Source organism: Apteryx rowi, unplaced genomic scaffold, assembly GCF_003343035.1.
Source record: "Apteryx rowi isolate R43461 unplaced genomic scaffold, aptRow1 scaffold_61, whole genome shotgun sequence".
In the NCBI taxonomy this organism is placed as follows: Eukaryota; Metazoa; Chordata; class Aves; order Apterygiformes; family Apterygidae; genus Apteryx; species Apteryx rowi.
The window spans coordinates 641554-665468 of NW_020450883.1; the positions used below are offsets into that span (position 1 = coordinate 641554).

Here is a 23915-nt window from a genome sequence, read left to right on the forward strand (position 1 = left end):
GCTTTTTAGTGGTATTTGATAGTGTTTTCTTCTTACTTGTGTTACTTATAGCAGGATATAGTTTTTTTTTCTGGTTCCAACAATGGATATGCCTTAGGAATAACTTATTCTGAAAGTTACTTTCTGAGTGCCCTTACACAAAAGAATAATACAAAGGAGACAGCCAAAAGTGGAGGAATATCTACAGTGACCCGATATGTAGTATTGAAATGATCAGTTCCATCTATTTTATCAGTTCTATCTGTCAGTCCTGTATATGGGAATACAGGCATACCTCGGAGATATTGTGGGTTCGGTTCCAGACCACTGCCATAAAGTGAATATCAACATAAAGCGAGTCACATGAATGTTTTGGTTTCTGAGTGCATATAAAAGTTATGTTTCCACTATGCTATAGTCTATTATGTGTGCAATAGCATTATGTCTGAAAAAACAATTACAAAACGTGACACAGACACGAAGTGAGCACATGCTGTTGGAAAAATGGCGCCAATAGACTTGCTTGACACAGGGTTGCCACAAACCTTCAATTTGTAAAAAACACAATGTCTGCGAAGCACGATAAAATGAGGTATGCCTGTAGTATTGCTTATGTCAGTAAGACTGCAGTGCTATGAGAGAARAACATACTTTTACCAAATGGTTACCTGCTCACAACTGAATTCTCTTAGTATTTTGAGAGTTTTAGCATTAATTAGTGACTGTTTTGTTTTATTTAACTAGTTACAGAAGAAAAAGTGTGGTGGGCTTCAACACTTTGCAGTTCAGATGATGTTACGTGATCTTGGGGTCAGGAAAACTAAAGCCCATTTGCAGTTAAACCTGGTGAGGGATGTGAAGGGCATCAGGAAGGTCTTTTTGTGCTTATATGCTTGTGAAAGCCTTGGGAAAATGTCGGCCTGCTAAGTGGGGCAGGGGCCCTGGTGACAAATGACACAGAAAAGGCCAAGATACTCAATGCCTTCTTTGCCCCAGTCTTTATTGGTAAGACCAGCCTTCAGGAATCCCAAGCCCCTGAGATGAGAGGGGAAGTCTGGAGCAAGGAAGACTTGCCCTTAGTAGAAGAGGATCAGCTTTGGAAACGTTTGAAGAGACTGGATATATGCAAGACCATGGGACCCAATGGAAAGCACACATGAGTCCTGAGGGAGCTGGCTGATGTCATTACAAGGCCACACTCAATCGTCTTTGACAGGTTGTGGTGACTGGGAGACGTTTCTGAAGGCTGGAAGAAAGCAAATGTTGCTCCTGTCTTCAAGAATGAGGATCTTGTGAACTCAAGGCCAGTCGGCTTCACCTCGATCCCTGGGAAGGTAGTGGAGCAACTAATCCTGGATGCCGTTTCCAGACATACTAAGGGCAAAAGGGTGATCAGGAGCAGTCAGCATGGATTTATGAAGGGAAAATCACGTGTGACCAACCTCATAGCCTTCTTTCAACAATGAGCTGGCTGGCTTGGTGGACGAGAGGAGAGCAGTGGAGGTTGTGTCCCCTGACTTCAGTAAGGCTTTGACACTGTGTCCTATAACATGCTCATAGACAAACTGATGAAGCTGATGGGCTAGATGAGCATTGAGGTGGATTCAAAACTGGCTGAATGGCCAAGCTCAGAAAGTGSTGATCATTGGTACAAAGTCTAATTGGAGGTGTACCCCAGGGGTCAATACATGGTCCAATCCTGTTCAACTTATTAATCAGTGACCTAGATGAAGGGACAGAGTACACCCTCAGCAAGTTTGCTGATGATACAAAACTAGGAGGAGTGGCTGATGCACTGGTTTGTTGTGCTGCTGTTCAGAGGGACCTGGACAGGCTGGAGAGATGGTCAGAGAGGAACCCCATGAAGTTCAACAAAGGGAAGTGCAGGGTCCTGTCCCTGGGAGGAATAACCCCATGCAGCGATACAGTCTGGGGGCTGACCTGCTGGAAAGCAGCTCTGTAGAGAAGGACCTGGGAGTCCTGGTGGGCAAGTGGTCTGTGAGCCAGCAATGTGCCCTTGTGGCCAAGAAGGCCAATGGTATCCTGGGGTGCATCAGGAATAGCATTGCCAGCAGGTCGAAGGAGGTCATCCTGCCCCCCTACTCACCTTGGTGAGGCCACACCTGGAGTTCTGGGTCCAGTTTTAGGCTCCCCAGTACAAGAGAGAGAGGCCCTACTAGAACGAGTCCAGCAGAGGGCTACCAAGGTGTTGAAAGGTCTGGAGCATCTCTCTTATGAGGAAAGGCTGCGAGAGCTGGGCCTGTTCAGCCTAGAGAAGAGAAGGCTGAGGGAGGATCTTATCAATGTGTATAAATACCTGAAGAGAGAGTGTCAAGAGGATGGGGCCAGACTTTTTTCAGTGGTGCCCAGTGACAGGATGAGAGGCAATGGGCACAAACTGAAACACAGGAAGGTCCACTGAACATAAGAAAACACTTCTTCACTGTCAGGGTATCGGGCACCGGAACAGGTTGCCTAGAGAGCTTGTGTCCATCCTTGGAGATACTTAAAATGTGACGTGGTCCTGGGCAATGTGCTGTAGGTGACCCTGCTTGAGCAGGGGGATTGGACTAGATGATCTCCGAAAGTCCCTTCCAAACTCAACTATTCTGTGATCTTTTATAATAAAATTGGCAATAAAAATCTATGCTTTTTCATACTTAATAAAAACTTTTTGCCTGTGGTGCCTTTTTGAACACTCATACCTGTTCAAATAATTTGTAAATCTCTTTTGGGATATTTTTCAAGAAAAGTAATTATCATTGTAGTTAAAAAGTAATTTTAATAATTTCAATTGTCACCAATGGAACTGATTCCTAATAAATAATCTACTGAGCTCAGGTGTGGCTTTTTCCCCAAAGATATGGATAGCAGTAACACAAGCTTCTGTTGACTTGTGACCATAGCTTTAGGGTGTTTTCTTGCCTTTCCTGTTGTCTAAAAGCTGTATGCAAAAGAATTATATGCGATGAGAAACTTTTTTTGTTTTTTAACAGAATATCTATTTTCTAAATTTCTGGAGAAAACACTATAACAGAAGACGTAAATTAAAATAAAGCCACTCTAACCAATATGGCAATGTACAGGTAGGGGAAGGAGAGATGTTGCAAGCTTTTGCTAGCTGCATTTTTGCTGGTAGCAATGATAGTGTACTTAGAGGCAAAAACATACAGATATTGAAGAACTGCAAAATCTAAAAATTGGGAAATGTGCTGTGCGAATGTGCTGAAATTTGTTTGTGGCATGTTAGGATTTGAAAATATCGCTGTATACAGGGAGAGCCTTTTTTGTAGCCACAGTGTTCTGATTCACATTGAGACTGTCATTACCATTTCTTGACAAAGTTTTAAGTTATTAGTTTAATACATTATGCATTAGATTTCCTGTAGATGCACATGTAGCTGTATATTTACTAGTATCCAGCCTATTATTCAACTTCAGTGACTGTTTTAACTTCTGTTCAGGTCTTCCTAAAATTTAGGGTATGCTTGTGTATTTTTTATAATTTGCTTTGTATACATACAGATATACAAAAGCATGCACACATTTTGATGAACATAGAATTTCATGCTATTTAGGAGAAATGAGGCATAATTCTGTAGGTGTTAAAATATATTCACTGCTATTTTGTTGTATTTGAGATAGGTGTTAGAGGAATCAAGCTGGATGGGCAAACAATGGTATAGATAAGGAATGTCCCAACAGAGTAACTAGATTTTTAGCATTGAAGGAGATCAGGAGTTTTGTTGCCATGGTTTAGAAGACTGAAGAGCACAGTATCATTTTTTTAAAAACCTTTAAGGTCTCTTGGACTAAGAAAAAGTATAAGGGTGCTAAGAAAGACTCTTCAGAAAAAATAGCAGGGAAATTTTGATGCTCTGAAAAGCTTAGTCTGTATTTGTTCATTGTTTTTCCTGCCAGAGATTGTGTTCATGATTTCCTGCCTTCTTCCTCTCTATATTTGAATGTGTATTTTTTTTATGACTGTGAATTTTTGGTTTGCATTTTAGTTAATCTGAAGTATCTTTTTGTGCTACTGCAGAAAGAGCTTCCACTGTCCCCTTCCCTGTGGCGGTTTACTAGTCTCTACAGTCCTGTTAGAGGAGTAGTTTGGGGGAGTGTTCTTTTTATCTGTTTCAGGCATAATTTTCTAGATAAACAGTTCACTTTAAGCTAAACCTGCAGATTCTGTCTGAAGTGGTTGAGGGACCATTCTTCTAGTGTAGCTGCAGATGTGGTAAAAGACAGCTGGAAGAATTTAAGTGTCATAGCTATTTGCAGTCTGAAAGTGAATCTATAATTTTATGTTGTCAGAGGCATATTTTGTATTTCAGAAGCTGGAGTCTAAAGTTCTAATGTGTTGGACCTTGCAGTTTTATCTAAACTGAGTTGCAGAAGATCAGACTTTCTGTGTGTCACTGCACTGTATAGAAACTTAAATAGATCTGAGGGGTGTTTTCCACATTGTACAGAACTGCTTTATAGAATGCCCCCTAGTGTACAAAAGAAAATCATCTTAATATACAGTTTTCTTGGTCAGGAAAATGAACWGTTCTCAGTCTACATTTTTGATTGATACATTTACATTGATACAACATTTGTTTGTTCTCTTTAATGTACCAAATCTTCAAAATTTGCTAGCATCTGCTGTTTATATGACAAACAATGGGGCATTATTTCCCTCCAAAAGGTGAAACAGAGAGGAAAAAAGGGGTGAAAATACAGATGCTGAAGTGAACAGCTGTTCATACACTTTAAAGGCAATCGGAGTGAATCAAGGCACCATCAAAGTCTTCTCAAACTCTACTTGGGATTTACAATGACAGGAAAGCCTGATATTTGCTTTGATAGTAAAACAGTTCTTACACAATCGTAATAATAGGGCAGAGACAGTAATGAGATTTAGATGAATTAACACAAGACATATCCTTTTGTGAACAAACTATGTTCATATATTTCTTTCCCACATTTCTTTTAGTAATAGTGAAAAGGTTCCCCAGCTCATTTAGACCTGTGAATCTGATCATATTCAGTCACAGATGCCAGATGGCAGTCAGCTGTTCTGAAGCTTTTCTGTTACTGCAGTTATCCTTATTTATTAGGGACCCTAGTATCTTGCTCCCTACCTGTCTATAGTTTGATTTAGGTATGCAGCCATGAGCTTTGAATAAGGATACACCACCTGGCTGACTTTCTTCAAAAGGATTCTGAAGTGATCTCTGATTATTTCCTACAAATAAGGCTAAGAAGCCCTAGTTGTTCACCTCATTCCTGCATATTTTCTGGCCTGTGTACACTATATATATGAAAGAAATGTAACTTTTTATCTTACTGGTGGTCTTCATCTGGAAAACAGTCTCCAGTTTGGCAATATTTAACCATTATATTTAACCATTACTTTACAATTATTCATTTTCATGATTTCTGTGCTTCCAAAGAGACACTTGTAATGGTGCAGCTGCACTTCAGCTTTGACAAAACCTTACACAACATCCTTTGAATACTGAACTGTAACCAATGCAGTAATTTGTTTTTCCATTCACAATAAATCCTCAAAAAAACTATTTAGTCCTACTGTCTTCTAACTTGGAATTAGACTGACTCCGTGCTGCTTCTTCTCTTTTATGTCCAGCACATCCAATATCTCTATATGGGAAAGAAGAAAAAAATCTGTTTTATTTCTTGTATTGCAGGATGTTCACTGGACATTTTCACTACAAACATCACAGTCTTGGTAAAATGTTACATTTTAATCTTAATACTTAAAGCTACAGTGTTTATAGTCTCTATTCCTTTAGTTGCTTGTGTAATTTTAGATTTCAGAGTATTTGCTTGGGACTGCAGGTGTGCATTTGAGTTGAATGAAATTTTGAAAAGAGAGAAGTTCAGCAGACCTAAATCTCCTTCATACTTTTTTCTCTCTATTTTTTTAATGGCTAGTTCTCACTCTCCGCAAAAAATAAAGCTCTTTTCCAAATAAATTATTTTCTCTTGTGTCAGACTGCTCAATCCTGAAATCTGTAATAACACACATGGCTCAGAGAAATTATTGAGACTATATGTGCAGTATTAAGTATTTCCAATATGGGTCATACTGAAAGTTCCTACCTTGTTTTGGATTAGGTAGTAAGTTGAAAATGGAAAGAGAAAACGCAGGTGGAGAAGGCACAATATCATGCTGAGGAGGGAGGAAAATGGAGCATTTTGAAACTGTCGGTGTTTTCATGGCATTTGCTTCCTAGGTACCATTGCACTTGGATTAGAAGTTTATTAAGTGCAAAGAGACTATAGGAGGAGGTGAAAACCTTTACTGTAGGTTTGATGTTACCCATTCTTTAGAAGACTTTTAGCATTGGTGTACTTTGATCATGGAGTATTTGTTATTTATCACTGAAACCTGGTGAATGGATTTTGCGCTAAAATCTGATATTGACAGGACTCACAGTATATTAAATCAAGTATKGTACATGTCCTTGCAGGATTGTATTGTAGTTTCCCAAAACATTTTAGAAGTCAAAGAAAGGCTTCTGAAAGGCTTTCTGTTGGTGAAGAGTATACAATAATCTCTCTGCTATTGCTTTTCTTACTCTCAAGGTTCCAAGTAGTGTCTATTATTGTATCATTTATAGGTCCCGATTCTGGTTCGTTTTTGACTGTCTGCTTTTATAGTAATGTCAGTAGAAATATTTAGTGTTTGATATGCTCTAGTCAAGTGGGTTTTATTTTTATCTGATTTGCTGTGTACAGCCAACAAAACTATTTGAGGTTTTAGAAGTAGAACTATGGTGTTATGGGATGCTGTCAATAAGGACATAATCAGCTGCAGTCTTTGACATGGCAGCCAGGTAATCTGAGTGTAATGAGGTGCTCTTCCTTGTATGCCAGTGTAAAGCATATGTTTTATGTTTTTAGAAGTTACAGCACTGTACTGAATTTTGTGCATGAATTGAAATAAGTATTTTGTCAGTGATGGCAGTGGGTAAGATGTTGATTAGCTGTATCCTGTTGCTTAGGGTTTCTTGCTTACAGAAGCTAGGTCTGAGAAACAAAGTTGAATGTGCTTTTTATTTTTATTTTTCAGAGGCCCAGAAGACACAATAAATGATTGTAAAATCCTTTTTATAGAGGAAATGTACAAGATTGAAAAGCCAGGAGCTTATCCGTTGACATTTGGGGATGGAGATTTCAAAAGTATGCTTTTTTTATTATATGAATAGGAGTATAAATTAAATATTTGAATGGTGTTTCTTTAAAAAGTACAAGGATCAGCATGTAGAGGTAATAATTTAATAACTGTTTTATGTGTTCAGGAAAACAATAACAGAATCCTTGTTAGATTTCAGCTTTGAAAGTATTTTTATTGTAAGATGACTTTACTACATGACATAGACAGAGATAGCATTTTAGTGTTATTAGTCCTGAGCAGGGAAACAGGGAACAGCTGATACAACCTCAGTTAAGTTCCTGGGCAGGTTTCCAGATCACCGAAACTACTATTACAATTGACATCTTACTTAGACTTTTAATAAAATAATAAATGCCAGAGACAGATTGAGTTGGTAATGCTGCACTTTAACCCTCTCATTATCTAAGAATGAGAAAAGATAAGGAACTTCATGCCAAAGCTGCTAGTGCTATCAAAAAAGCAGATAGTGTTTAAATTGACCCTTTATGACACCTTGCCTTCTCATCATCCCCCACCACCAAAGGAAGGAGTTGATGGCAGCTTATCTAAAAAGTAGGGTGACATTTTATCCTAAGTTTAACAATATATTAAAATCAGAAGATGTGTAATAAGATGGTTTTTATGATGGAGACACTGAGAGATTGATCTGCAGCACTACTAATAAATATGACTGAATTAAAAAATGAAACAGACTTATCATAATTTAGACTTCTGTTACAATCTAAGGCCAGGGTATTTCAGAACCTTTTGTGTCACTGTCAGTGCAGAAGACCTAGTCTGCTTACAGTTTATTTGCACTCATCTAAGAAATGATTGTTTTTTAAAGGAGTAAACACCATTTGCGATAGTATTTTTAAAAATAAAAATGTAAATTTCTATAAATGAATTTTAAACAATTTTTTTCATTATTTATGAATTATTTTTCTCAGATTACTAGAAGAATATCTTAATTAGGTTTTTATGCTTAAATTAGATAAAAATGGGCATGAGTTGTAATTATTTGTTTAGCTGTTACATTTAAAAATAAGGTAGTTATTTTGAAATTATTTTTGCATCTGAACATGAGGAAAAACTTTTTCACTGTGAGGGGTGACAGAGCACTGGAACAGGTTGCCCAGAGAGGTTGTGGAGTCTCCTTCTCTGGAGATATTCAAAACCCGCCTGGATGCAACCCTGTGCAACGTGCTCTAGGTGACCCTGCTTGAGCAGGGGGGTTGGACTAGATGATCTCCAGAGGTCCCTTCCAACCTCAGCGATTCTGTGATTCTGTGTAATCGAAATTCTGCAGCCCAGGAAAAGAATGGGGGTTAAACAGAGAGAAAATTAAGAACCTACATACTCAGAAATACATTGCAAAGGTTTTATGCAAAACAAAAAAAAGGGCTAGTCATCAACCTATGTTACTGTAACAAATCAGAATCAATATTTGTACTATAAATATGATATAACTCTTCCAGCAAAAGAAGAGAATATGAAATAATATATGCAACTAAACTCTGCAGTGCTGGTAGGCATGAACAGACTTGTCTCTGACAAATGGCGCAGATATAATAAGTGCATTTGAGTTAACTAAAACAATTCAAAGCAGAAATTGGAAAAGACCAAGTCATGTTATGAACCTKACAGTTTATATTTTGTTTGTACGTAGAATAAAGTCCAAAAAGAGTTTATTACTAGTCTCTGACCTGAGAATCTGGTTTTGTAACAGAAAACAAGTAAATCACATAGGCCTAGACAACCTGCAGAAGTAAGATATATACAGAAGAATATGTAATATCTTTTTGTCTGCTGGTCATCTAATGAGGTAGACTACTGAGTTTCTTTAGGGAGGGCTCAGTTACCAATTTTAAGATTTTTGAAAAGGGAGACCAGCTTTAGTCTGATATGGCTTGAATTGATGTTGACACTGAACAGTGAGTTTTGCCCAGCTGTGCTGGAAATACCACAGAAACAGCCATGTACAAATTTGTCTTCAGATGTTTCCTTTCTCTTCCAATGAAACCTTGGAGAGGAGTCTCAGACTAACAGATCACTTCCATTCTTGTAGCATCCAGAAAAATCTAGGCTAGACTTCATTAGACACAGTGTACTGAGAGATGTTTGCTTTCTTTTAAGTATGTCATACCTTTGCCATTGAAGCTTCATTAGACAGCCAGTGTTGATAGCCTTATGCATTTGCTCTTAAAGTTTTTAGGTCAGCACATCTCACCAGACCTTCTAACTGTAACTAGTAATTTTGCCTCTTAAGTAGTTCTTCTTGTATGTTTTTCAGCTTCTGTGTTTTTTCTCTTGAAAAGAAGTTCACAAACTTCAGTGTTCTAACCCTCTTCCACTTGTGAAGACAGAGTATTGCTCAAGATCATCCAGCAGGATTGTAGATAAAGCACAACACTTGACTGCATAGTCCTCCTTTTTTATAAGACTTTCAGGATTGAGATACTCTCAAACAGTTTCACTCCATATGGATCAAATTTTCTATAAAGTCTTTTCAGTTGGGAGAACGCATTTTTTCCCTAGCTGGAAGAGGGAGGGATTTCCCAAAACCCTTAAGTCATTCCTTTCCTTCTCCATACACTTAGGAAAGATATAAAGTATCCAGAAATCTTCTGGAATCATCAGGAAGCCACTTCATCTTTTTTTCTGTTCAAGAACTAACTCATAAAAGACTACTCTCTACTCTGGCTTGCGTTATCTGATCAAAAATCTTCAGAGAAAAGGTATGTCCATCCAAGTGAGTAAGATTATTGAATGTTGTAGTAGGTCCAGAAAGCCAAGAAATCAAGCTGTAAACTTCCTAGTAAGGCTAAAGAAGGTTAAGTAATTACCCTTTCTTTTTTCCCATATCCCAAACTTTAAGAAAAACTGTGCTACTAATTTCTCCACTATTACCATAAGTGTCTTGATCCTTCAACTTCCTCCTTCCAACTCCAACTTCTCAAATAGGTCCTCTGGTCCTCCTTGTCTTCTGATTCAAAGCCAGTTTTTTCTTTCAGGCAGAACACTATTTCCAGAGCAGTTTGGATAATATGATAATTATCATATTGTCTAGTTCAGATTCAGATTCACTTCTGTGACCTTTCTAGATGATTTTCACACAGAACACACAGAACAAAGTTGTTTTCTTTTGGTGTCTGAGTTCTTTGAGCTGTGATCAAGGTCTCTTCTTCAGCCTTCTCTCACTTCTTTGGAATGTCCAGTTGCTTCAGGCATTTTCTCTGTAAGTGTTCACTGCTATATGTAAGCAATGTTTCTTCACTCTCCTCTTCCATACCTCCTAACTTAGCTTATGCAATGTTCTTCCTCATCTATAAAAGCAATTTTTCCCTTATTTGAGGAACCAGTACCAATATTTTTCTTTGGGGGTGGTGGGGGCTTCGCTGGTTCAAATGTGCAGAAACAGAAGGTCAGCATTTCTTTGTGTCTAAACTAAACTTCTCCTGGGAAACAACTGATGATCTGGGGTGATCTATGGTCTTAAACTATTAATTCTTCTATCCACTTTAAATTTAATATGGAGGGGAAGAGAGTTATTCCAAATCGTAGTTAGATCTTCATTATACTGTTATCCATTTCCTAATTAGCATTTCTTCATAACTGTATTTAAGAAGACTCCAATTAAAGAATGTGCAAGGCACAGTCTGTAGGGAGAATGTGCAGGTGGGATCTTGCAGGAGAGGGGGGAATCAGAGAAGCTGCTGGTTGGTCATTTTCATTTCTGCGAAGAAAAAGAAGAAATCCCATTAGTCTAGGTAGCCAAATAACACATTGTACAGAAAAAAATAAACTCAAGAAAAATTTTCAAGACAGCAGTGTTTATAAGTAGAAAGAATTGTTTCGTGTTGATACAGTAATGCACTTTTCTAAAATATGACGTTTGACTTTTTTCTTTGTTACTGACAGGAAAGAGTGGCCCTGAATGCAAGCACTGTAGGGCTGATCCAGATAAGGAATGCCGTTTTTGCTCTTGTTATTTGTGTGGTGGAAAACAGGATGCTCACATGCAGCTCCTGTGTGATGAATGTAATATGGCTTATCATATATACTGCCTGAACCCTCCCTTAAGCAAGATACCAGAAGATGAGGACTGGTAAATATACAAGGATGATTTACTTATCTATATTACCATTCTACACAAGGTACCTCCTTTGTTATTTGCAACTAGAGAGAGACAGTACTGAAGAATTTTTGTAATTCTGGTGTGTTTTTCACCCTTCCACTTTATGTAAACATTTACATTTTCTGCTAAGATAACTTCTGAAAACCGTTCATAAATCATTCGTAGTAAGAATCATGATATTGAGTTTCGTTATATAGAGTTTCAAAAAATAGTAGGTTCATTTTATGATCTTCCGTGACATTATCTGGTGTGATTTATTTTTACCTATAGTGATTGTTCCCCAGCCTTTTAATTTTGTTCAAGCTTCATTGCTTGAACAATTGTCTTTTTCTCTCCTTGCCCTTCTCTTCCCCTTCAACCTCTGCCCCATGCCCTTCCCTTATTTTATGGTTGCCTCTACCTGATTCCTTTCTTCTGCTGTGAGAGAACTACCAGCTTACTGCTCTCCATTGCTAGTGCCCTGGACTCTGTGAGCAGCAAAATCAAGCTAATGGGCATTGTTATATTAAGATAACTTTATTTTGAAATGAATCTTCATGGAGCCCTTAGCAGTCCATTAAGTTGGGCTTTGGCTCAGTGCCATTTTTCACCTTTATTAGTTATCTGTAGCTTACACTATTTGTATTTATAACTTGCCTGTAATGTACATCAGATGCTAATCCTTTATAAGTGAATAATAAGTAGAACTTCATTTTAAAGCTTTTGATTACATAGCATCAGTAGATGTTTAAGATGCCTATGGATTTATTTTATGGAATCTCTTTGGATTTCATGATTAATTTTGTGGAACCGTACACTTCAAATAAAAATACGATTTTAGTTTAAGTGCTTTGGAAGTTTTAACATTCTCTGGGAATAAATAACTCAGTCTATTATACCACAGAGGCTGCCACATCTAAAGTACATTTGTTTCTTGGCCAGTGCCTATTGCTCTGCCTATTTACTGGGACACTGTGGTTTTTCCAAACTCCTCCTCTGTTTATGCCAATGTGTAATTTAGCGATAGAGGCCATTAAGATTGGTAGATGATTCTCACTGTACATTTAGCTTCAAGGATACTTTTGTTGCCAATTGTTAATTTTCCTATGGAATTCCTGAATCAAGAAGAATTGTTTTTCCTGTCTTTGGAAGAATTGCTGACTAGGAACACTATCTAGAAAATATTTTGGTACCAACTGGAAATATATATGGGTCACTGCTACTGAATACAACATTTATTTGAATATTGTCTATGTGCCTTCCATTTCTTGCATGCATGAAATGATTACAGTGTTTATTCAGCAGTGTTTATTAGGCAACACATGAATCCTAGTTATCCCCAGGTTTTCTGCTGTCTGGTCAGGTTGGTCTTCTCTGCATGACATCTTCTTGCTTCCTACTAATTGTTAACATCAGTGAGTTGAAGCCATGTGTTGGAAAACATTCTCAACACTGAAGTGTTTTATTGTTGATTGTAGTCCTTAAGCAGTTTTCTTACTTGAATATACTTGACCTTTGGATGTAGCAGGCGAGAAGTTCTTTGCCTTCTGTCAGTCAGAATGTTCAGTGAGACCACATATTATTTAAGATCTGTCCTCTGAAAGCACACAGTCTGTTCATTCTTCTTTGGTTGCCTCTTACTCACTAAAAACAGCTCTAAACCAGTACTCCCACAGTCATAAAGTCTGTTTATATTCTAATAAAGAAAATACATATGCTCCAAGGCAGTGCCCACCTCCCGCAGAAACCTCAAATCCTTTCTTCTACCCCAAACTGTATTCTGTCTAGTTTCTTCTGTATCCTCAAACATACAACAGGTTTGGTATCAGAAATATTGATAACTGAAATCTCACCAGTGTTCATTGTTTTGCGCTAGGATTATCTTGTCCTGTTGGATGCTTCAGATGATTTTCCCAGATCAGATATTGCTGTTCTAATCTCACTGACACCTATTCTTTTTCAGGAGCTTCTTATCAGATGTTATTTTGAGTTATCCTACTTCTATCTCAGAGATCTGCAGAGAAAGTTTGAAGAACACGTATTTTTTTCAAAGTGTTGTAATTATTACTCAGATCTCCCTAGACCCTTCCAATAGTGTAACCATAACTGCATTACATACATCCCCAGGACTGTTTTCAGCCATACAGACTTAGTGTTTTGTAGAGGCCCAGATAAAAATTCAGTTGATCAGGAACACCGTCTTTTTGTTGTGGATTAAGTACATATTTAGACTCTTCAACTTATATTTCTGGCTAAAAGATTATGAAATTCCACAAGTAGGAGAAATTTAATTGATATAATTTAAATATCTTGAAAAAAGTCTGTCAAGCTATTTAACTTGGTTTTGTCTGCTATGTAACTGTGTGACCTTCAAGATGTATTCACATAAGTAGATAGCTGGACCTATGGATGAAGTCACTAGATGAAAGACGTACAGTTATGGAACTGACTCCTGACAGTTAATTTTAGCATATTTATTAATTGCCAGCCCTGTGCAGTCTGAATGCTTGGTAGTAGGTAAAAGGACTGCAGTTTTACTGAACAATGCAATGTCTCATAACAAAAAAGATCGGGTCTATGTTCTCCCTTTTTCTTGCATACTAGCAAAAGGTCATGGCACAGTCTGGTCCTTAACATCTTGCCAGATTTTGTTTGTTTTAGAACTGAAAAATTTTCTTTTTCATACTTTTTTAGTGTAAAACTTGGAAGACTCTCTGAAGGGGCCAGATCTGCAGTCTGGGAAATGTTGATAAGATACTTTTGTGGAGATGAAGTCACTCTATATGCTAAACAGTATTTAATATTCCATACAAAACTGACTTTAAAAAATATTAAAATAACTTATTTATCCAATCATGAAGCAAGAAATTTCAAAGTTAAATTTGCATTTTTGTGAGTTTGCATTATGCCATGTTCCTTGTTTTTACTTAACTATTGAATACTCTTTTTCAGACAACTGTAATGTCATCCACAAAGTCTTATAGTGTTAGTCAATTTCAGTATCTTGTATTATTTCTCATTTCTTTTTTATAAATTTAACTTCACTGTCTTAATGGGCTTAACACCTTTATTGACATTATGAAATCTGTTCCCATTGATATTATTTGGAGTTTTGTAATAATTTCCCTGTGGCCAAAATTTACCCTCASATAATTTTATATAAACCTGTTTCATAACCATCCATGAATTAGTTATTTTTTTAATCAGCAGCAGTGCTCTCCTTATGTGTAACTCAAACAAGTCAATTTACTGTGGATTTAAGTTAATGATATTTGTATACATACTGCAGCCATCTTTTGCTGCTCAAGTTATATGCCTTAGCCTAAATGCAGGACAGCAGGTGATTTTGAAAAACTCCTGTCTAGGACCAAGCTTCAAATCTGCTGTCTGTTGTGCCACCTTGCACTAGGTTGGCTCTGGCACACTCACACAAGCACAAAGTAACTTAAACAAATTGCATCTCTTCTGCTTCAGAAGATGACCTCTTGATGCCGAAGGCATTTTGAAACCTTTGATACTGATGTTGTCTGTAAGTTTCTGGCACTTGTCATCATGAGGCAGGCTTGGAAATTTGGACTTTGAGCCACACTTCTTATTTTTGCTTAACCAGAAGTCCTGACGTGGACACTCATCTTGTAAAAGAGGAGACGTTATTAAGCTTCATAAGATTCTCAGGGAAAATTCTAAGTTTTCCTCATCCAGTGTTTTGAAGAGCAATCATCTAATAATGGAGATAGACTTTTTGCCAGCAAAGACTCCTGAATAAGCAGCTAACTTAGTTCCTCATCCTCTGCTCTTACATTTTTTCCTCATCAGCTTCTCTGGGTAGGTTTGCAGGACTCTCACTAGAAGATGGATTGAGTCCATCTCAGACTGAGATGGACTGTTTGGCTGAGATTGTTTCATGATGGCTTGCTAGTTTCCTCAGCAGTAAGATGAGCACATTCCCTTTCATTCCCTGACACCACTGTGGTCTTACAACATGGCATCTGATATCTGGTCTGGATACAGAGACCACCTTAAATGGGTAAGATAGATTAAAATTTGTTCTGAAACCCCTAGATAGAATTGCATGTGCAGAGCAGGACACATTACACCCTTCAGTACTGGAGATACCTACTGAGTTGAGTGGTCACTAAAATTTCATCCATACCATATCTTTTTGGAGACATGAGGAAACAATACATTTAGAGAAGCAGAAAAACTTGTTCACCTGAGTAATCTGTGTTTTATCATAGGGTTATCTGTGAATGTGCTAATGAGTAAGGGAGATTATTCTTTAGAGTAACCTACAGGATGAAGGTACATGTACCTGTGGACTGTCATTTGAAGAAAAGTGGATTACTTAACAGTAACTGAACTACTTTGATCTGTATTGTCCACATGCACTTTGGGATCTCTCTCTCTTTATTTTCCTCTCTCTGTTCCTTGGAGACCCCTAGACGTTGCAAGGAATTGATGGACATACACCTCATATCACCCTTTTATAATCATGTATGTGGTACGATAAAACCTGTCTTTGCCAGGTGCAAAAGTAATGAGGTTCTGAGTGACAGTGGTACATGTATACCTGCAAGGGTTACTGTGTGTGAGTCTACACACCTCAAAGAATCCAACTATCGGTAATATTTTTTAACTTTTTTTTATTATTTCTATAAATCTCCTTTATACTTGCTTCCATAAACCTCTCTGCCTTTGTACTTTTGTATGTATATGACAGGTTTATTATATTCTAAACCTCTGAAGGAAGTCCTGAGTTTCATTTACTTATGCCTGTTTGGAAAACTGACAGTGGCAACTTCTAATTCAAGAGACCCATCCATGTTTGTACTTCTCATAAGAAAGATGTTGTTACATTTTACCTTACGGAGCCAAGACAGATAGGGGAGAAAGCTGAAATGACATCTGGCATCAGAGCAGAACTATTAATTAGATTCAACTGAAAGCCCAAAGTCGTTATTCATTTATATTTGAATGGCTGTGTTGAAGAAGGAGAGATTACATGACTTTGAACTGATTTATTCAATCTTTATTGATGATGATGATGATGTATGAACAGGAGAGAACATAACTGGAATGTCAACTTCAAAATGGCAAATACCTCTTTGCCTTTCAATTGAACAGGCGTGATCCAAAAATGGTTGTTTCAGTCAGTTTTCTTTCAATTTTTAGAATACTTTTAGATTACTTTTTAAACAGAAAGTTATTTTAAGTATTTTGAGAGTACAGAGATCCAGGTGTTGAGCTGAATTGTAAACTGACTTATTTCTGCATTAAGGTTCCATGTCAAAATTCATTGTAGCTTACAGATAAAAACATGGTTTGAAGTAGCTCCCTTCTTTATGGAGGCATGAAAACTTGTACACTGGCAATCATTGTGAAATCTGTTACACAGTGACTTATTGCAATTTGATTCTTTTATTCACATCCAAATACAACAGCGAACTAATAAATCCAAAACAGTAGTGCTAGTAGTAGTAGTTATCTAAATATATTATCAGTGCTACTGTAGATCAGACTTCGCTAGTGGCTTGTGGGCCAAGCCCAGCCCGTTGGAGCCAGGAACAAGGGCAATTGCCTTTGCATTGCCATTCCTGGAGCAGGATAAAAATGCTGTTAGAAGCAATAAAAGGACCGGTGTGCTCCCTTTCTCCCTCTGCTGTAGTCACTGTGTACTGCTATCTCCCACGCTCCTATGACRGTGTCTTCGTGTTAGCTGAAATGAGTGCCCCCAGTGCTGCACAGTCCAAGGACTATGTCGAAGTGGAGCTCGGCAGCACCTTTCCTGTTTGTTCCGCACTGGATCTCATTCCAAGTGCCTTAGCATGGTGGTGTAGGGGATGTGTGTGTGTGTGTTGTGTGTGTTTGTGTGTATGAGCGCGCGCACACTTGTTCCAGGATGCCTTGGCTCTGTTCCACATTCAGCTGTCCAGAGTGATATTTGGTGCAGCGGAAGAAAATCAGGGTAGAGTGGGCAGGATGTAGAAACAAGCCATGAGCATTGTTTAGCAGCACACTAATCTCAGTTATCTTCTCCCTTACATGATCTGAACAAAAGAGGACAGAATGAAAAGGGAATACAGGAAACATGGGGAGCTCTCACACATCATGTGAGAAAGAATGGCAAAATGTTTTGCTTCTAACACTCTACCTTCAAAAAGAACATTGAAATGCCCTGTTTTAGAAGTTGACAGTATTTGCTCTTGTTGGGTTTATTTTTTCAATCTGAGGCCTCAGTTGCTTAAGACTGGTATATATTTGCTAGCTTGAAAATATTCAGTCTGGATGAACAAATTGACACTATTTTGGCTACAAGAAATGTATTGCCATTATTATGAAGTAATTGAGAATTTACTAAAACCTTTTTTTAGGTATTGTCCTTCCTGCAAAAATGATTCTAATGAAGTTGTAAAGGCTGGAGAAAAGCTCAAACAGAGTAAAAAGAAAGCAAAGATGCCATCTGCCAGTACTGAAAGCCAGAGAGACTGGGGCAAGGTAGAGTGTATTTTAGAAATAGCTATTGCTCTGACTGTTCATGTATGTGCTACATCTATAATTATACTTATTTATGCACTACACAAAATTCAGTACTGGATTGTACAGACTATAAAACAATGTTGAATCCTGCCCACTATCTACTGAAAGTTAAAGCAGCTGAAGAATTGTTAAGGTGACTAGAGGTAAAACCAAAAAAAACAACCCCCAAAACACCCATAAATACACATTACTTAATTAACATTCCTGTTAACAATTGTTAATATATTTTTCAGTATGCATTTGTTATGATCAGATTTATTAGTATATGTGTCTGATTTTTCAAATAGCCTTGAATATTTTAAAAACTAATTAATTCTCTCTGGTGTGTTTTTAGGGCATGGCCTGTGTTGGTCGCACTAAGGAATGCACTATTGTTCCTTCTAATCATTATGGACCTATACCTGGTGTTCCTGTTGGGACAACCTGGAAATTCAGAGTTCAGGTATGTTGTTCTAGTATTAACTGTAGTTGAAGTAAGAAAGAATAATAGCTACGGGTTGGGCACAAAAATGGTTTTGGATTGATAATTGTCCTTTTCACCAGAAGTGAATAAAGTAATGCATTGTAATTGTAATATTAGAAATGGTGCTAATTCTAGGGAAAGTTGAAGTATACTGATTTTACAATACCACTTAATAAGTAGTATTTTTAAATTCTGAACTATTTTTTAAGGGAAAATCTGTTGCAATTAGGATGAACAGATCTTACATGTTAAAATTCAAAGGGGGATAATTAGTGACAGAGTCAAATATTTTATGAAGTCTCCTTCATGTGAATTGATATCACCTTAGGAGATGTAGACTGTAGGTTCCAAAACCTTTACATTGTATCACTGTATACCACCTATTCTCTTTTGGTCATACATAACTGATGTCTGAATCTTATTTTAGGCTGATGAATGGCTTAAACCAGCATACACCAGTACTACTACTGAAAATAGCTGTCTACTTCTACTACTTGCACTGTCCCATTTTCTGTCTTGCATTGTCCCATTTTCTTAAACTCTACAGTAAACTAGATTGGCAACAAATCTGACAGAAAAATAATTCCTTTTAGGGGAGGGAGGAGGTAAATTTTCCCAATCCACTTCACTTTTTGGTTATACAAATACAGTGCCAATATACAGAGGGGCAGGAAAAAACAAAGCAGGGAGGATGGGACAGCATCTTTTTGTGCCAATACTGATTTTATGTGATTTTGAAGTGTCCGAAAAATGGGAACCTTATTTCCTTACCCTCATCTTGCCTRATTTCACTAATCTTTGTTTTATCATTGATTTGTTGTTGTTTGGGGTTTTTTTTAGTCAGGCAAATGGGCACTTCTTTATCTTCCAAATCAGTTAATTCTGTATCTCTTGCGTGTGTAAAAGAGTCCAATTGAGCAGTATTTTCCATGATATCCAGAGAAATAGAAATAGTTTTTTTTCTGTTTGTGGAGGGGCATGAAATCCTCTTTTGATGTTCTTTCTAAACTTTTTATCCCCTGCTGTCTTCTGAGAAGAATAGTTATTTTTGATACGCGATTTATAGAAGAGAACACTTATCAAGAGACTTTCCTCTTATGGCGGTTTCTTCCAGTACTGACTGAAGAATGCTGGATTTGGAATGGCATGCAAGTTTTAAGGCTGAAAAGGTTAACAGAAGCTTTCTCGTTAGCAACAGTTTTCAGTTTTTCTTTTTGATGGAACTCACAATGAGGCAGCTGGAAACTAAACTAGTTCTTTGGATCTTTTCTGACCTAGGTGTCTATCATGAGCACTATCATCAGTGCAGGCATTAGAAAATAATGAACCAAATTAATTTTGTATTGTAAAATTACAGTGTTCGTTATACTAATGATTTAACACAAATCTACTTGGTTAAGAGGAAAATTATGTTTTGTTTTTTTGTTGACTTCTCTATTTTTGAAGAACATTTTTGTGAAGGTAATTAAAATAAATATTTCAAAGCACACCTGTTAATTTTTTTATTGGCTTCCAGGTTAAGTCTAGTCTCATAAATCAGGGAAACTTTTAAAATTACTTAAATGAACTTAAATTTTCAAAATCAAGGTTCGTTCTCACTGGTTCAGCAGTAATAAAAATTGAGTTCACCTTTTTTTTAGAAATTCCATTGGTGACACACAAGTTTATAGTTTACAGGTATTTCTAGTGCTGATAGCAAATAAGAACATAATTAGAGAGCTGTTTTTGTCAGAAAGTTCAGAATGCTTATAACATGCATATAAGGAATAGATATCAAAAGGCAAGTTACCATTTGTACATGCTTATTTAATTTTGGCTACAAATGAACTACTTCATACTTCAAATATTTTGAAAAAAAAGTTTGGCAAGTTTTTTACATAGTTAAATTGCACTTCTTTTTCGTTTCGCTGTTTCTCATTTCTCTGTTTTGTATGGGAAAAGGATTTGTCTCATCATGAGACTTTAGAGACAGTGGTTTCTCACTTTTAATTTGCATGGTTTTTTATTACACAAACTCTTTTCCCTAGAAGGAGTTGCATCTGGAGAGCATCTTTGATGCGAATTACTTACCAAAATTCATCACTGGTGTGAATCACTTACTAGAAACCTTAATTTAATTCATAAATCCTGAAAGTGAAAGAAAGGAGAGAGGAATGAATGAAAGGATGTTTGATAGAGCAGGAAAGGTGAGCAAAATAGTTGGACCTTTTTATTCAGCATTCTTATAAACGATCTGGAAAAACTAGTAAATATCTGACAAAGTTGAGTGAGCGTGCTAAGTGGCCATGGATAGCAAATATGGAGGGGTGCAATTCTAACATTACATACTTTATGATGGACTGTCAGCTACTTATTATTTAGGAAAGAAATCTTCTAACTAATAATTCTGAAATTTTACCCTCTCAGTGCTCAGTAGTGATCCAAAAAGTAAATCAAGTATTAAAGTTATTAAGAAAGGAAGGGGAAGAAAAATAGAAGATTGTGAACAACAATGAGGATGGTTAAAAGAATGGAATGCTTTTCATTCAAGAATTAACTGAGAAGACTTTTCATTTTGGAAGAGAGATAGTATCATATCATGTAAAATCATGTACAGTAATGAAAAAAGTAATTAGGGAACAACTATACATGGTTTTATGATGCAAAAAGAGGAATCATCAAACAAAATGATCAGGTGCCAGATTCGAAATGAACAGTAGCATTAGTTCATATGACATGCAGTATTACCATGAGCTCCGCTCTTGGATACTGTGAATTCAAAGTTTACAGTAGTTTAGGAAGTCCACAGACAGCTGGAAGCTGAGAAGTTACACAAGGACATATCGCTGTGTCCTTGCATAGTTTTCATGTTGTGCACAGCTGTTTGCTCTTGAATGTTGTCAGAGGTAGCATTTCTGGCCAGCTGCACCTTTGATTTGATGTGTTACACTATTATGAGAGTAGAAGACTATAGCAAATATATGTAAACTTTTACTGAGGTTGCTTAAAAGTGTGGGTTGGGAGAAAGGGTTCAGAATCCAGAGAGGCAGAATCAGGAAAACAGAAAATGTCTGGGTATGAAGGAAGGATCTTAATTGTTTTTGCTGCTGGGAACCTTAGTTCTGGTAACACTATATTTAGTATCACCCACCTAGAAAATACTTAATTTAATACTTAGGCTTTTTTTTTTTTTTAATATAAGTTGGTAGTTTGAAACAAGCAGTGAAAAGATTATACACTGGAAATTTTTCCTGAGGAAGTAAGTATACCTTTACATCTTCTGGTGTTACCACTGTCCTATATTGTCTTTCCATTTTCTTGGGTGTGTTATTTTTGTCTTTTCTTCCTTAAAAACATGTAAAATTCTCACCTGTCATTTTAGTCTTACATTAACTATTTACACAGACATCTCCATAGATTTTTTTTTTTTAAGCAGAAAGTTGATGGTTAAGAGTGATTGAAGATGGCCGATTGTTTGGAAAAAAAAAAATTTAGAAGCTGTTTTTTTTTCTGTTGCCAGGTGAGCGAAGCAGGTGTTCACAGGCCCCATGTGGGTGGAATCCATGGACGCAGTAATGATGGAGCTTATTCGCTTGTATTAGCTGGAGGATTTGAAGATGAAGTGGTATGTCATTTATCCAAGCCATTGTTTTGTTTTGCTGTTCTAAAGTATTCAAGTTTTTAAAGATGGAGAGTTTATGTTCATTGCTGATCCTAATATTAGTGCTTATGCAGATAAGACTATGCAAAAAATTGCTACTACTGATGTCAAACCCAGTAGTTTTTAGTATTTTGGGGAGAAATATTTAAGCTATTTTCTCTTAAAGGATATTGTCGTGCTTATGCTCAAGCAAAATACCTCAATTACAGTTGAATTTTGCATTGTTTAGGGGAGTTAAATTTCAGTATACTCTCATCATCTGAATTTATCGTTATTCAATATCTGATACCATAATTATATGCAAGTTACATATTTTAGATTCTACTTTGGTCATTGTTTTTATTGCTTCCAAGTCAATCAAGCAGATAAATGCCTTTTGGGGGCATATTGTATTTCTAAATAAAATATGATGTATTTATTTTAGTGAAGTAAGGATAAAACATTCATGTTGTGTGATTCTATGAAGTTCTGAAGATTCTTGACTCCTAATGATTAGAACTTTCAGAACTTCTCAGGACAATCACAATATTTTGTATTATCATTCCAAAGGAAGATGTTGGAAAAATTTCTGCTTTGATGTCAACATCTAAGTACAGTAGCCAAAGCAATTATACTGCCAAACAAAACAATATTTTTGTCTGACTTTCTTCTCATGATGTTGACCAAGTTTTGTATATGATTAGATTACTGTTCTCTGTAATCAAATAATGTTTACACAAGGTACATCCCTTCCTGCAGTTCTATTCCATCAGGTGGGATTTTGAATCATGCGTCAGGTGAAGGATAAAGCAGTAAGCAACCTGTTTTTGAAAGCATGGGTAGCTGCTAATCACAAAGAACAAGGCATTGGAGAAGGAAATGAAATTAACATCTGAAATAGCATCAGAATGTTATGTATTCTTTGCCAACAGCACTTACCAGCTGCTGCTGCTGCAGGGTATTGCCTCTGAAGGCGTCTGTGTCTCTCTGTTGGACAAGTCACATGAGGAGGTACTTGGTGTTGGTACATTACTACATCCTTGGAGTCAACCCCAACCCAAGCTCTAGGACCTTAGCCAGTGCATCCTAAGAACACTGTTGCTCAGTAGTTGTAACTACTAGCTTGGGATGCTGCAGATTCCTTTTTTTTTGCTGGTGATACTGATGTCAGCCTTATTTCTGCTGCTGTAATTATTCAGTCCATAACATTTAATAAACTTATTTGGATCCTTTGCCTGTCTTTTCCAGTTTGGCTAAGTGATGTTGTGATCATGTGTTTTTGTGGGCACCTAAGTAATGTCACAGTCTTAATGACATACACAGTTTTGAAGAAGCAGAGCTGGGGAGAAATATTGGAGGTGCTACCCTAAAAAGCTGTGTGAATGTCAGTTTTTTTGCAGTGCTGTAAACTAAGGATTCAGTAGAAAAACCTTTTTTTTCCAGGTGCATTTTGATATTAATTTTTCTTCAGTTCTCTTTTCACATACCATTTTTTTTTCCAGTCTACTTCCATTTTCCCCATTTTTTGAAAGAGGCTGAAATTAAAATCTTCTAAGAACACCCAGGGAAAAATCAGATTCTGTACTTTTAAGTATCCTAAACACAGTATCTCTTTTCTCCAATTAAGCTTTTAAATAAAAATTCTAATAAAATCTTCTGCTCACATCTAGTCGCTTATTGTATGAGAACAAGATACAAGAGGTGACTCTTGCTTGAATTTTAGTAGTTTGATATAGTTACTTGTGTGTAAGTTTTGACAAGACTGAGAAATAAATACATTTTGGAAGACTGTGTGTTTTACTGTATGTTTCTCAAACTATTTTTGCACACTGCTAACATGCTGCATCTCAGTGGTCTTCTTGTGGCTTTAAACTAACAGTTCACCATTGGGGTAAAAATAATTGCAAAAGAAATATACTGCAGAAATAGAATTCACTGTTTGGCTTCCAATTCTTGTCATTTTTATGCTGTCCCTTCAGAAGGGAAATATGTTTTTAACCTAGGATTTTAGTAACAAAGAGTTAATTTACATAGG

General features: G+C 36.8%; 1 protein-coding gene across 6 annotated transcripts in view; it reads left to right on the plus strand.

Annotated features, from left to right (window-relative positions):
• UHRF2 (ubiquitin like with PHD and ring finger domains 2) overlaps window positions 1-23915 on the plus strand; it is a 94074-nt gene that overhangs the window by 53613 nt on the left and 16546 nt on the right. For all 6 annotated transcript variants that reach the window (XR_003256310.1, XM_026083552.1, XM_026083553.1 and 3 more), the window contains 5 exons: window positions 7061-7170; window positions 11066-11252; window positions 17633-17756; window positions 18133-18240; window positions 21761-21865. Coding sequence is in view for 5 of the 6 variants with exons in the window: in XM_026083552.1 (XP_025939337.1) it covers window positions 7061-7170; window positions 11066-11252; window positions 17633-17756; window positions 18133-18240; window positions 21761-21865 (634 nt within the window). In the remaining variant the exon portion in view is untranslated. The remainder of the gene's footprint in view (window positions 1-7060; window positions 7171-11065; window positions 11253-17632; window positions 17757-18132; window positions 18241-21760; window positions 21866-23915) is intronic.